The sequence below is a fragment of the Diaporthe citri genome (assembly GCF_014595645.1).
Source record: "Diaporthe citri strain NFHF-8-4 chromosome Unknown scaffold_24, whole genome shotgun sequence".
NCBI lineage: Eukaryota > Fungi > Ascomycota > Sordariomycetes > Diaporthales > Diaporthaceae > Diaporthe > Diaporthe citri.
This window is the reverse complement of record NW_025064869.1, coordinates 127,599-144,283: the sequence shown is the minus strand read 5'-3', so window position 1 is coordinate 144,283 and position 16,685 is coordinate 127,599. Positions and strand designations below refer to the sequence as shown.

The following is a 16,685-nucleotide window of genomic DNA, read 5'->3' as shown; positions in this document are numbered from 1 at the left end:
AAAAAATAGTTGATATCTATTAATCTTCGTAACCGTAAATGAACCTTCTCCTTCAATGAGAGCCGGCTCCTAATAGTCAGTACTTTGAAATGTGCATAGTCTTGGTTGCAGGTAATTCATAATTAGTTCGTAAATTATTCATTTTATTCTTAAGATCGATAATCTGATTCTTTATATCCATACTATCCCCTACTTTTTCTGAAATAAGCTCAAAACTTTGCGAGAATTCTGAAAAGTTTAATCATTTAGTACTTTGAAGAGGATATTTTTGGAATATCTCGAGAATTATTCGAATATCATCATGTTTATAAATAACGAATTCTGTACTATTATTGTGGATGTATATCTTACCAAATCCTAGTCTACTTACTATAAACTCTAGTACAGGTAAATCATCCAAATGAAGACCGATTTTGAATCTTAACGATACTTTTTTATTTAGACCACTAACTCCCACATAGAATCTACCTTCAGAATCCGTAAAACCAGCTAATTACTCAAAGAACTCACCTTCCCCCATCTGATTATTTTGGTCTAATTTTGATAGTTTTCTTAGAAAGCTTAGAGTTTCCGAGTAGGCAAAATCTGATGGAGATCTTTCTGATGCGGAACACCCCGCTATACCTCGAGCTTGCATGAAGTTCATTCCAAATCTCACTGGCCCCGAAGTCCCTCGATTCATTCTGACGAGAACCTAGTAGTTACTGTAAGTTGGTTTTGACTAGTATAAAAAGGAGCAGCAGAGCAACCACAAAGAGATAATATTAGATTCTTTTTATCTGCTACTAGTAATAAATAAAGCAATAATAAATATATCAGCATTATAACAGCTACTGAAACTGAAGGGCGACTACGTCCGCCGCACTAAGAAGATAATATTCTGTAGTATAATGCTATCTCCACATATCATAAGTATACCCCGGAGGGGTTGAGCTCATGCTCTTCTAATCATAAGTATGGTTAACTTATCTATTAGATATTTGCTATTATAATTACATGGAAGGTTCAAAAGACTTCAACCTCCTATACCCTACGTATTGATAAAAACTAATCGTGATCATATTTAGTAAATCTGTAATTAAATAGGAAAATATTAAACGAAGTGTTAATATTCAACGTGAATTACCAAGTCAGTGACTGGCATTGCTAAAGAATTCTAAGTTGAAGTTAGTATTGTTAAAAAGCGAGCTTTGTTTCGCAGCCGTCTTTATTTTCATTGTTTTAGTTTTAAATATAATTAACATAATGATAAAAATCGTTAAATTAATGTACTAACTAAAGAATAATTTATGCACAACTATTACTTCATTCTTTATTTTACTTCAAACTAATAATGAGACCAAGAGTATATTGCGATTCTACTACAAGTTAAGTAAATAAAATTTATCTAGTTGGATACGTACAGCTATGAATTACTAGTTGAGCACACTTAATGTTTATAAGGATAAATTCTATAGTCTAATATATACATTTTCCTTTTAAAGCGCAAGCTCTTATCTAAACTTAATGTTAATTAAATAAAAGCTTACGGGTATAATAACAATTACGTATAATAATTGATGTTTACAGGATAAACAAAAATTGTAATTACACCTCTATATAGTTTTTACTTTAATACCAAAATATAAGTAAAATTAGATTATTTAACTAAATTTATGAAAATAGAGAGAGGCCGTAGAGTATATAACTACACGGCCCTTAATAAATAAAATAAGGAGAGAGGGGGCCGCAGGCCGCAGGTCGCAGGCCGCAGCCCCCTATAAAAAAATAAAAGAATAAGATCCTACATTACTATAAATATAAGTCTGAAAAAAATCTGTATGCATCAATACGAGGCTCGATATGTTTCATGAATTCAGTAATATCTTTAAGATCGCTACGTAAATCATTTGCTAGGTTAATTCAGTGTCTTGAGATAGTTCCGTTATCCCTAATAGAAGCAGATGCCTCAGCTAGAGAATCTAATTTATTTATGTAACCATTAGTTTCAACATAAAGTTGATTTAATGAATCATAAATACTCATTAATTCAGAATAAGTATAATGATTTCAATTTGTACTGATATTACACAAATATTCGTGGAGTCTACCGTGAAATGAATAACCTGCTTGTCAAAAGAATAGATTACGGTCTATTACTTCTATTAAAGTACCTGTAGACGAAAAACTGTCAGTAGTTACATTATATAATACATAACCTAAACCTAATAGTGTTATAAAAGGAGCGAATAAGCCTACTGGTAATCCAACTGCAGATTTGCTAGAAAAAGCTAAAACTGAATAAGCTGTAGGTTCTATATAAAGACGTCTTGTGCTAGTGAAAAATCTTTTTTGACTCCTACAAGATTTGAATTGACCAATTTTACTTATATTTATAAATAAGCTTATATTTAATCGATCAATATGCTTATACTTTCATATAAGATTAGACTATATCTTTATTTTACTTTAAATTAAATAAACAACTCGAAGTCTCAGGAATAAGTCGTAAAATTTAAAATAAAATACATCACGTGTAGTCGTTGAGGATCCTACTAGGATAATTATGCGTCCTTTGGTTTCCTGCTGATTGTCCATTGTTACATATTTAATTTTTGACGTTTTATAATTCATAAGTATAAACGTAATTAAATTTTTAGAAGTTTCCAGCACATAGTGATGTTTTAATCGAGCTAGCTAAATAAAAATAAAAGAATAAAAGATAAATAGTAAATTAAATATAATGATATTAAGGCACAAGCTCTTAATAAAGTATTAAAGAACCTTATTTATAATCATTAATACCAACTTTAATTTAACAGCTATTATGGCGAAGCCATAATTATCCAAAAGACAACAGAACATTCGACTTAATTTTTGCTTTATTCTCAGGGTTATTTGGAATAAACATTAAATTAAAAGGCGAAAAAAAACTAGCATTATTAACAATTATATTAACAAAACTAAAAGAAAATAATGAGGGGGGGGGAGATATAGCCTATAAATAGGTTATACCCCCCCCCAAACTTGATTCCGGATTAAAATTAAAGTTTCTATTTTAACAATAAAAAAAAATAGACTACCTTAGTTTAATACAAACTTTACAATAAAAAACGGAGCTTGCGCCTAAAGTTAGTTATTTTTACTTTTTAAATCTATTAGAGTATTCTCTAATAAACTTACCCCTGGTATTATAAATAAGAAATGTCCAAAGTATAAGATTGTACTAATTTGTCCTAATAAGATAAATGGATCTTCAACGTGTTTTGCACCAATTTGCATTAATATTAAGAAATTAGCTACAAATACAAAGAAAGCTATTTTACTTATAGGTCTAAATTGTAAACCTCTTGATCTTCCTAAATCAACTATAGGTAATGCTAAAATGATTAAGATTGCACTTAACATAGCAATAACTCCTAATAATTTATTAGGTATAGATCTTAAAATTGCGTAAAAGGGCAGAAGGTATCATTCTGGAACTATAGCTGGAGGAGTTTGCATAGGGTTTGCCCGGATTTGCCTAAGTCAACTGATATTTTCTGTATATATATCACTAATAAAAGACAATAATCTAATATCATACTTTTAATTTAAAAATTACTAACAAAAAAAATAGTATATATTACTGGAACGAAGGAGTTTGCGTAGGATTTGCCAATTTACTAATATAATATATTTAATTATTTTCTGCTGCTAAATCGCGCTAGTTCTACACGAGATAAAGCTCTATCCCTTGCGGGATCCCGTCAGGGATCCTAGAGGGATCCCCCCCCCCTTTGGGGGGCGCAAGCTCGAGATTCACCTCTCTAATGAATATTACCCAGGTAGCGGTACACTTTATTAACCTATACACTTTATAGTAAACTGTTATTATTATTAGAATTAATCTAAAATTTCTGGTTAATTCAATCGGAAAGTACTTTATCTCTATATACCGCTGCAGCTAATAAAGCACTATCTTGACCCCCGTAAGTCGAGCACATAAAAGCTCTATTAGACTTTTCAGGCAATATCAAAGTAGAAGGAAAACGTACTTGTCAACCTCGCACTTCTTTAGGTTGCTTTGATGTATATATAGCCGAAATATAGTATTCTCCGCTCTCTCTACGACCAGAAACTTCCTTTAATCATGTATCAATACGATCCAATCAAACTTTTTGGTCTGTAAAACGTTTATTATAGCTACCATATATCTTATCAATAAGCGCTTTTAAACCAAAATAAGTATGATGACCTCCTGATCTAATAAGTCTATTTACTCATATTAATAAATTAAAACTATCCGATTTTCAATATAAGAAATGTGAATACTTATTCAACAGAGGAAATAGTGAATAAAATACATTATTAATACCTTTAACAGTTAAAGTGTAAGTATTAGCACCTCTTTCTAAAGAAGTCTTAATATTAAGGGCATTTAAAGTATCAGTCATTATTTCCATTACATATTTATTAGATTCAACATTAGACTGCAATATGTTAAAAATAGGCAAAATAACAACAGTACTATTTTTCTCTTTTCATTCAAGTTTCAAATGTAAAGTACCGTCCCCTAAAAAGAATCCTAATATAAATAAAAAATGAGGCTTTATTTCATTTTCTTTATAAGAATCCTCTGGTAATTCCTTCAATAATGAGATATCTAACCCTAAAGAAATTAATTTTTCTTCTAAACTTACCTTGTAATGAGAAGAATAAGCAGTTAAAGAATAAACCAAGTATACTAAAAGAACTTTAGATCCACCCAAAGGGGGGATCCCGTTAGGGGATCTATTGTCCGAATTCTCCTTAATATAATTTTTTAACTCAAATATTCTGGTTAATTTTAAGATAGCTTGATGTTTCTGACCATATAACATGTAGAAATATGGAACAAAAACAGAAAAGAAAGTATCTCAACCAGACAATCTATAAGCAATAACGAATTTACCAAAACTATTTAAAGTTATGCTAAAAGCACCTTTATTACCTAAAGCATTATCTAGTCTAATTAAAAATTCAGCACATTCAACCGAAAACAATTGAGTAACTGAACAAATAGGATAAAAATTCAAATCTGATCTAAAGATTCCCCCAATATACCCTTCAGCTTGTCAAAAACCGTTGGCAAGCATACAAAATTCTTTATCGAAAGAATTACCTTTTTTATTTTCACTAGCAATGGATCTTAAATTTTTCAAAGTAAGAAATAAACTTTTCACCTCAGGAAGAGTCATTTCTTTATCTCCGATTTTCCCTTTAACGGGTGCTTTAATCTCCCTGTCAGATTCAATTAAGAGAGTTTTATTATGATATATATAACTCTCAGTCTTTAAAAAAGTATAGAAAGTAATTAAATAACAGATATGCCTGACTAGGCCTTACCCCTAAATAAATTTAAATTCTATCCCTATAGTGCGATTTCACTATAAAGCTAGGGAATAGACTTATATCTGTTAATAAACCTATTTAAATCTATTTATTTTACGGAAACCTAATCATCAAAAAAAAAAGTAATAATTGATAATTAAAATTCCTGCTTTCTTTCGAAAGGGGCCTGACTATATCTTAAGCTTGCGCCAACCAACGTTTAGTCGATGAACTGCACACCGTTTAGTTATTTAGTAAAGACGGTGCTTGGCTGCAGATTACCCATTTATCTTGTTCTACCCCTACGGGGGTCCTTCAAGACCCTGGAGGGTCCCGAAGGGAAGATAATCCATTTCATTTTTACCATACCACGAGTCGTTACCTGTGCCACAAACTGTGTTACCACGTCTGCTTGGTAGAAATAGCTTTAGGGTGTTCCCGCAATTTGATGGTTTCTAATAGCTAGAAGTTCATTCTAACAATAACTAGCTCTCTAATTATATAATTATCGCTATCTCCTAATACATTAGGCTACAAATATACTTAATACAAAAATAAAAATAAATATAGTAATTAAATCTTTAAATAAGTAATAAGGGGCCATAGGAATTCTATCATAATTACCTGAAAGTCCTAAAGGATTTCCAGATCCTGCTGTATCATGTAAAGCAATCATATGCATTAATACTAAAGCTGCTAATATAAAGGGTAATACAAAATGTAAAGCAAAAAATCTGTTTAAAGTTGCATTATTTACAGAGCATGTATGTTGATAGTCTCCATAATTAGTTAAACTAATTACTCTCACTATTCTCAATAAATTACTTCATTGATCGGACTATATATTAATCTTAAATATAAGTACCTAATTAGTAATTAGAAGGTATTTGGATTCTATTATTATATCTATCAATTTTTCTTAATTCCTTTTAATCATAATAAATATTGTAATTTTTTATTACCAAGTAATTTAACAGGTGCAGAATTAATAAATTTTATAGTATTCTCTACTGATCTAACACTTGTCACTTTTAATTTAAAACAATTAAATTTATCGCAATGAATAGCTGTAGTAAAAGAAAGATATGTACCTATAGATAATAAAATTTCCCCATCTTTTTGAGAAACATCAAAACTAGCTACCAGATAATCTTCATCTTTTTTAAGTTTATATGTACTAAAGCAACCTTCAGCTTCTATAAATCCGATTAATCAAGATGAGAAATAAGGAGCATTTATTATTAATTGAATATCATTTAAAGGTTTTGTACTTCTAGTATAAGGAGGTAATTCTGAATATTTAATAATATTAGAGATTAAACAATCTCTAAATCTTAAATAATCATATTGTTTGTTAGAAAACATGGGATATTTATCAAAAATAGGAAAAATAAATTCTTTTAAATGTTTTTTATTTCTTATTCTTAATAAAACCATTTCTATTTCTCCTCTTTTTCTAAAACTAACCTCTCCTACACCTAATAAACTTTTCATTTTATAAATTAATTGAACATCTTTAATAGATAATTCGATTCCTACTTCATATAATAAATAGATACCTTTTTTAGTTATTGAAAAATAACCATCACCTTCAAATAAACCAACTAGATAAGCATATTTAAGATCTCCTGCGTTTAGTCTCTGAGAGGCTTCTAAAGTGGAAATACTTCTAACCCCTGCTGGTTGTCCCCGAGTCACTACAATTTTCACGTAAACAATTAAAAAAGTTAAGAGTAAAACGTATGTAATTTCTTTAATTGGGGATTTTCTAGCATTAAGCAAGATTTTGAATATTACGTCACCGTAATATGGTTCTATGTGTTTAAAACCTCCTCAAATGACAATATTTTATGTATTATTTTTAATTAATACTTTACACCTTTACAGGTGTATTAAGACTATATCTTAAACCTTCATAATAATATAAAGATTTTGGGGTTATCGTGTTGAGCTTATTGTTGGTATAACTCACTCATTAGTCGTTGAACGTTCTTAATCCTTTTTATATACCGAATTAAGTTTCGCTACAAATAATCTAATAAAACGGAGGTAACTTATTAGATTTCCTTGTAATTTTCCCCATTTGCCTCTAAATTAGAATAGAGATTAAAACCCAACTAATTTAAGGAGCCCATTACAAATATTAATTTATGTTTTATTTTGTATCAGGATAATTTAAAGTATTATAACGCAAACTTTCCCGTAAATTATTTAATCATTTCAAATATTGAATATATTTCAATCCCACTAAAGGATGTAAACCTGAAAATGAAAAGAAATTTATAACTTTCTGTATATCACATTTAGAACTAACACCAAATTGATTAAAATTATTTGTTGTATCTATTTTTCTGTTAGTTCCAAATATTAATTTAAAAGCTTCGAATAAATTAGTATGTATTCTTTGTTTTAATTGAAAACAACCATCATTATTACTTTTAATAAAAAATGAACCCTCAGAACATGTAAATCCTACAATTCAATTTTTAAAAAAATGTAACAATGTATAATCTAATGGAGTTTTTGGTATATCAAAAACAACAGGTATAGTATTTATACTTGGAATTTTATTGTACATTTTTATATATCGTTTTTCATTATATACATAGCTAAATTAAATTGATCAACCCTCCGGGTGGTTAAGAAGAAAATTTTATGATATATAAGTAAAGGAAACAATATTTCCTGTAAATCTGTTTTATTTATTACTAACTTACAAGTTGGACTTCTTAAATCTTTATATACATTAATCTTTCCTATTTTTAAAACTGAGTGAATAAACTCTAAGCTTGAAATATCTTCTAAATGAAGTGATATTACAAGTTTAATTGTTATAAATCCTTTAGATGTTTTAGTAACTTGAATGTATCCGTCTCCATCAATTAATCCTACTAAAAAAGCTAAAAAAGACGAAGGTATTGAAATATATTCTTTTTTATCTGATTTTAAAGTTTTATTACCTTTTTTTAAGGCATTATTATGTATAACACCTATTGTAGGTAAAGAAATATCCTTATTTAACAGGAACATTATCACCGAAAACAAAAATAACAACAAAAAACATAAACTAATAATTATCGTAATATTTTTTGACTCAACTATATCTTGCCCTATTCATGGAACAGCACTAATTAAATTTGTAATAACTGTAGCACCTCATAGTGACATTTGACCATAAGGTAAAACATACAAATATACTTAATATAAATTAAAAGACATTTATAAAAAGCTAGAATAACTTTGAATTCGTATATTCTATTAGTCATATTCTATAACTAAATATTCCGACTGTGCATTAAGCATCATTTCAGACACCCATTAGTGACCCAGCCTGTCGCGATCATATAAATAACCGACGATCTCTAACTTTTAGTTCTACATTTTATTAAGGTTAGCCTTTATCTAAATAAAACAAAACTAAAAATTCTTTGATCGTATTCACTAACATTGCCAAAGAAATTTAAACATTTCTTCAATAGCCCTGTCGGGCTATTCTACTTTACTTTTTATTTTTTTTTATAAATTGCATAAAAAGTTTTACTCGTAGGACTATAATTAAAATTCAAATCTACAACAACATTTAAATATATTTAACAATTCAACGTCTTCTTAATATCTTTTTTTGTGTTTGTAAAGCCCGATATATGGTTTTTTGAGAACAACCTAAAGATTTAGATGCCTCTATTATACTAGGAAATTCACCATATACTGTAAAGTCCATGTTATAAACTAGTATAGCTTTAGAATTCTTTTTCATATTTTGAATACCCTCTTCTGAGTAAATAGGTTTGATTCTATTTAAAGCAGATTGTTTCATTGCTTCAATAGTACTAGGAGAAAAGCTTTTACCTTTATTTAAACTACCAATAGCTAGTCTACGCTCTTCACTATAATTAGTTTTCATATTTAATCTAGTAGTTTCGTTATGTTTATAACCAAAGCTTGAACCCGCTTCAGTCAATATATTATAATTAGGTAATAAAGATTTTAGGTAAAAGTCTTCCAAATCCAATAATTTTTTATTATTTTCTTTGTTTACTATCTCAGGAAACAACTCTAAAACTAAAAATGCAAAAGAAGATACACCATGCTTCTTTACTGCATTTTTAACTACTTTACTACCATGAAAATTGAATAAATGATTAGAAAATCTAGCATGGAATCTACCAGTGGAAGCTGATCCTATATAATAATCAAGAGTAACTTTATTTAAAATTAAATAAATACCACTAAGACCTCGAGTATCATTCAAAACTTTAGATTTAACATTTTGATCAGATAAATCTTCATATATAAAAACGGGATTAAGCTTTTTTTCGGATATAAATTTCGTTAACTCTTCACTAATTAACCTACGCGGATATGTTACAGAAAAATGTCTTCTACCTAGAGGCACACCAGTATTTGATTTATTTACACTTGTAAAAATACTAGGTTTAGTGTAATAAGAGTTAAATTTATTTATATTCTTGTTGTTATGATTGAATTCAAATCATTTTGGGCTATTTGACAAACCCAAGAAAGCTGTAACAACTAATGCAATAAATATTATAGTTCCTATAGCTCAAGTTAATGTTCTTGGAGCTCTGTAAGATCCGTAATATATACCTCTTCCTATGTGTAAGTACACTAAGAAGAAAAATGCTGAAGCAGTGTTAGCGTGTAAATAACGAACTAATCACCCATTGTTTACATCTCTCATAATCACAATTAATTATCTATCTTTCATTAATCCCTAGACGCACTATCTATGGGCTTAGATGAAAAGATATATTTACCCTTATATAATCTATTAGTATCTATGTAACGATTACATGTATTGCTACTTGATTTTAAACCTAATGCTTTATGTGCTAAACTAAAAGAATTAAAAGGAGAACCTTCCATTAAACCTTTATTTGTATAAATATAGACATTTCTAGGTTTATCTGATTTATTTGCTATTCTAAAGCTAAGCGCATTATCAACATGAGGAATAAAATCTTTAACATTAAAAGGAGAATCTATTTTTGAAATATTATCAAATCTTTCAAATATATTTTCAATAGCTTTATTTATATCCTTGCGCAAGGCTAAAGAATTATTACCTGTACTGTATCTTTTATTAAGAACATCCGAAATATCTAAAAATAATTTTTTACCTTCAGGTAAATAATAATATCCTTTTATTTTTAATAATAAAGCCAATCTTCATAATTTAAAATCTACGTATTTACGTGAATAAAATTTAGAAGAGTTTAATCAAGGTAATATATAGTAATATAAAGCATCTATACTACTAACTACTACAGATACTACATTTGTTCTAATATTTATTGCACTTGTAACATTTACAGGTAATATTATGCTATCTTTAGGTATCTCTGAATTAGACAAACCAGCTAAAAAAATCATTATTTTATCTAAACTGTCTTTACTTGTTATTTTTTGAGCTACTTGAAAATACAACGAAGATCCTGTTTTAATTCCAAAAGTACCTTCTGCTTCTATAAAACCAATTAATCAATGAGGGTTTATTGTAATTTGAGGTCCTGTAGTATCATATTTAAAGACTGTTCTGCCTGAATTCATTCCATCTTTAATAGATAGAATTTTTCCTTTATCTGATTCAGATACATTTCCATTTTTACTTTTAGCTTTGATAAGAATAGCTGTATAAAAATCTAGATAATCTAGTTTTTTACTAGTATGTAAAGGAAAGTTATTGAATATAGGGCATAAAACATCTTTTAACTCTGAAAAATCTTGTACTACAAATGCACAACTACTTCTTTTTTCTTCTATTATAATTCTACCTATATTTAAATTAGATTTAATAATATTAAGAACTTCTATATCATCTATATGCAAATTAATTTTAAATCTAAATCTAATATAAGTACGATCTAAGAAAATAGAAAAATTTCCTTCTCCATCTGTAAACCCTGAAAATCAGAATAAAAATTCTTCACTAACCTTTAATTTATTTTCACTTAATTCAGTAGAGAAATTTCTTCTTGCAAAGCCTAATCTGTTTGTGGTCAAGTTAGAGCAAACTGAACACGAAACTAATGATAAAAGACTGCTGTTTACTTTCACAGAGAAGGAATTATAAATAGTTGAAAAGCCATTAGACTCCATTTTATTTTTAGAACCCCCTTCAAATATATACATTAATAAGTGTATATTATCTGTCAAGGATAAAAAGATAATCATTCTTTATTATTCTTTTCCTCACAGAAAAGGTTGGACTATATCATCTACATAGTCTAATCATAAGTATGTAGTCAAGCGTATTAGTCTCTGAGGATCCTACTTGAATAATTAAACATCCTTTGGTTTCCTGCTGATTTTCTTAAATTATATAAAGATTAGATAATATTAAGATCTTCCAGCATATAGCCTGATTTAATGAGCACATTATGATTTATGCTCAACTGAGTTAAATGCTTCTAAAACACTAGGATTGTAGTGCATAGCTAGAGTTACTCCAGTTACTATTTGTATAACTAAACAAACAGCTAACAATGAACCAAAATTTCACATGTAACTTAAATTACTTGGTTGTGAAGCGTCTATAATATATCCATTAGCTAATTTTAATAAAGGATGACTTTTTAATATTCTCATTTTGTATTTTTTTTTTTATAATTAACAGATAAAGATCGTTAAACCAATAGACTAGCTAAAACAATCGATTGTTTTAATTATAACACTCTATCGTGTATAATATACATTTAATTAAGTAAATATGTTTTTAACATATTCACCTCTTATTAATTTATAAAATTTGTCAGGCATCAGGCAGTCAGGTTAGATAAAAAAAATTAGACTATACAATCTATCTATCTATCTATCTATCTATCTATCTATCTATCTATCTATCTATCAGGCTTATATTGTAATAATACTAAGCTCACTATATAGATACTCACCACGAACTCATTGATAATGATATGTTCGCAAACGAACAATAGGTTAGGTCGCCTCCTTGGCTGCGCTAAAAGTCAGGCAGGATAGGGGGGGGCGGCTTGGCTTCTCCTCCTACCTACGTAGTGCTTCACAGCCGACCGATACTTCTGGCTGGCTACTACTAAGCAGCAGAAAAGTCGGCAGGAAACCTTAATACAACTCCCCTCCCCTTAATAGTACGGCACAAAATAATTAAGCGAAAACTAGTCCATATCCCCTATAGAGCTTCAGTAGCCCCCGGGGGGCTCGAAATAAAAAGTAATTAAATTTATAATAACTCTAGCCAAATATTTAATTTACTTATTTTAGGATAAAAAGAAAGGAAAATATTAAATAAAAATTTACGTATTCAAAACAAGTGAATCCTATACACTAATAAATTTAATTTTATAATACGACTAGCTGCTATTTATATTTTATATATCCTATATATAACCAAAACATATATAAATATTTAAACTATATACTAAGCAGCATTTAAGCCACCAGTGATCCAGTCTGTCGCGATATTTTACTATACCTAGCGAAACGAGATCTTTGTACTAAAGAAGCATATTTAACCGTTTTCTTGCGAAGCAGCAACCAATATTGCTGCAAAATCACAAAAAGCGAGTTCTAAGTAAATATTTCCTCAGTAAATTGTGCAACTATCTATAACTAATAAATTTGAAAGCAACGCCCAACTCCGTAATCTTGGGATTCACCTCCATATCTCCACTAGATGTTTCATGGAATGAAACAATTTGCGGTGAAGCCACCATTGACAAAGGCAAATCAAAATACCCATTTTCCTTAAGATGTTCTCCCGCATCCTGCTTTAAGATATCTAGAAGCGACTGGAAATGACGGCGCTTTTGGGTAACCCTTTTAGTTAATTCCCTTTCAACTGAAGAAGGTGAAATCAACTCTCGTATCCTTCTGTCTCTAACTCTGGCTGATTTCCTACCAGACATCGTAGCCGTGCGTGCTCTTGATTTTTGGCCAACTAGCAAAAAATATTAGTAAAATTATTAATACTTATCTCTCCTGCTGACCTAGTATACTAAGCAGAAGGGATCAAATACAGGGGAGGGTTTACCGTATTTGAAGGGATTTACTAGGTAGAACTTACTCTTTTTCCCTAAACATTCCCGAATCCTAACCAAAGCCTTTTCCTTGGCTTGCCTTGAAGGATTTCTCCTTATTGCAGAAATGGCAGGTGCAACCCGAACCGCTGATTGAGGTTGTATAGGCAAAGCAGGCTCAAGAGAAGCCAACCTGGCATGGTTTTCAATGTGAACATCGTCGTAGAAAAAGCCCTCACGATCCTGAGAATTATCGTGGGAAAAAGAGGTTGGAGGTAAAGGAGGAGACAAAAGCTCGGGTGATCTTATCACAGGGATTGAATCACGGGGAACCAATTCCAAAAAGGGATTAGGTTGTTGTCGAGTACTTGGACTGCCCAACGTTTCTTCGCGCCTATCTTCGCATGATAAGCAAGGGCAATTGACCGAAAATTCGTGAGGAACAATTGGATTTGCAGGCAGAGGAGGAGTATTTAGAGTATCCGGAATTGTATCGCGCTTGTCTTCACACCAAAAGCAAGAGCAAGCGTTCGAATACTCGTGGGTATCTCTATTGATCGAGATTGATACTAAAGGCGAACAAGAATTAGTCCAACCAGTAATCCTAAGATAAGAAACATTATTCTCACCTTTAGAAAGAGGTTCATGCAATTGACCAGAAGGTTTTCCTACAGGCGACTGAAATGAACGAGGAAGACCATCCGCCAGAGGAGTTTCAGGTCTAGGTGGCTGAAATGAAGTAGGACCACCATCCTCCGCTATGATCCAGTCCTCCTCCCCAATCCCCTTCTCCTGCTTAATATCGCGAGAAGAGAGAGAAGAGGTAAAGGAAAAGTGAGAGGAAGAGTGAGAGGAAGAGGAAGACAGATAAGTAGAAAAAAGTCTGGACTGGAATTGAGAAGCCATTGTATATCACTAGCAGGGATAAATAAACAAACTATGATTTAGTGTCTGGATAGATATATGAAAGGATCAGAAAACTTGAGTGAGTTTCAGGGATATTCCTTGAAGAAATCGAAGGGGATGTTACTTAAATATACTAGTTTTGCGACTACGTACGCAGCCGTGGTGAAAAACAGCAAGGGTAATCCAAGCCAGGAGGCCTCCTTTACAAGGAGGCCTCCCTCCGGGATCAGTAATCACCATATCATCCCTTACTCCAGACCCTGGTCTAGACGCTGGGCACAGGATCCTTGATTCACCGTCAAAGGCCAAGATCATTCGATTTTGGGGGGGGGGCGCAAGCTCGAAAAGGTAGATCTTCCACCTAAAGGGTGGACGCCCCACGCTTCGAGTGAAGATCCCAGCCTAAATAGGCTCTCCCCTTCCGCGAATATCTTTCCGTTTGCCACTTTCACCTGATCAAACAAGCCTTAATTAGTAACACCCACCTTAATTGGTCAGCACCCCCACTTCGATTCGTCACACCGCCACTTTGATTTGTCATACCCTACTTTGATTCGTCACCACCCCCACTTCGATTCGTCACACCGCCACTTGTTTCCTCATACTAGCTATCTATCACCTGATATATCATCAGGCAAACTTGAATTTATTACACAAGCCAAGCTTTTGTTCCTGCCGAAAAATGCATCCACCTATAATATCAATTATTTAGCTATCTATTGTTTCATTTTCCAATCATCTGACCAGTTCACATGACGATCATAATCTTATATGGTTCGATTCTGAGTCTTCTGACCGGTTCACATGATAATCATGATGTCATATGGTTCGATTCTGAGTTTTCTGACCGGTTCACATGACAATCATGATGTCATATAGTTCGATTATGAGTCATAGAAACTTTTTGCCTAATGAGTGTAACCTTAAGTTACCTTTGATACCTCGGTTAAAGCCAGATACCTCGGCTTTTAATTACAAATCAAAATTTTCTCCACCCTGGCTACGCAGAAGTTAGGAGAGTTCGATGGCAAAGACCAGCGCGTGATTTTTGCTACAGAAAACTATATATAGGGGAGATTTCCTTCCTTCCGAGAAGCCATAATTATCTTTATTCACAGTCAATCACCATCAATCACAATCAAATCAATCAGAATCAATCAACATTTACCACAAGCAACTTTTGCGGCAAAGCCCAGCAGAATAAAATCCCTCACCAACACCAACACCAACACCAATACCAACACACACCAAGACCAACACCAACACCATCAAGCATTATGGCTTCTTCATCCAAGATCGTTCAATCTACTATGGATTACTCTTTTCTCCGCAATCTCAACAAGCCTTACCTCAAGATCAAGGCTGGAAAGGGGAATTACCTTCAGACCACCGATGGGCGGAAGGTGTTCGATGCAGCTACTGGTGCAGCTGTCGCTTGTCTTGGCTACGGAAACGAAAAAGTCATCAAGGCGGTCAATGACCAGATGAACACCGGAATTGCCTACCTTGCTGCCGCATTCTGGCGCAACGACGTTGTAGAGGAATTATGCCAGGAACTCATTAACGGTACCGATGGGAAAATGGCCGGAGTCTACTTAACGGGATCAGGTTCCGAGGCTATGGAAGCCTCTCTCAAGCTATCTCGTCAATATTTCTACGAACAAGACAAGCAAACGCCCCGTGTCAACTTCATCGCCCGCGAGAGATCTTACCATGGGAACACACTTGGGGCTTTGAGTGTCTCAGAATTTCGTACCCGAAAAGAACCTTACACTCCATACCTCATGCGGGAATATGTTCATCACATTCCTTCATGTTATACTTATCGTCAGCAACTAGACGGCGAATCCGATCCTGACTTTATTAGTCGGAAAGCAAAGGAACTCGAGGATGAATTCCAGCGGCTAGGACCCGAGACAGTCGCCGCCTTCATCGCTGAACCAGTTGTGGGCGCCGCCCTTGGCTGTGCTCCCTATGCCCCAGGCTACCTCAAGGCTATGAAGAAGGTTTGCCACAAATACGGTGCTCTCTTTATACTTGACGAAGTCATGTGTGGAATGGGTCGAACGGGCACTTTGCATGCATGGCAAGCAGAGAACGTTGTACCTGACATCCAAACCAACGCCAAAGGACTTGGTGGCGGGTATCAACCCATCGCTTCTGTGATGCTATCTGAAAAGATACTCAATGTGGTGAAGCAAGGAACTGGAGAATTCATCCATGGGTTGACCTACGAGGCTATGCCTGTACAGGCAGCAGCTGCTCTTGAAGTCCAGCGAATCATTCGCGAAGAAAATTTGCTAGACAATGTCTCTAAGCAAGGAGCCTATCTACAGCAACGTCTTCGCGAGGTTCTTGGAAATCACCCTAATGTTGGAGACATTCGAGGAAAAGGTCTTTTTTGGGGTCTGGAGTTTGTGGAGGATAAAGCGA

General features: G+C 32.5%; 1 protein-coding gene across 1 annotated transcript; it reads left to right on the top strand.

Moving 5' to 3' along the window:
* Positions 1–15,529: 15,529 nt before the first annotated feature.
* Positions 15,530–16,418, top strand: INS49_007601 (uncharacterized protein; the record flags this gene model as incomplete). Its single annotated transcript, XM_043168349.1, has 2 exons — positions 15,530–16,258; positions 16,383–16,418. 2 exons carry the CDS (start codon positions 15,530–15,532, stop codon positions 16,416–16,418), a joined length of 765 nt encoding a protein of 254 aa, XP_043016774.1.
* Positions 16,419–16,685: the final 267 nt, after the last annotated feature.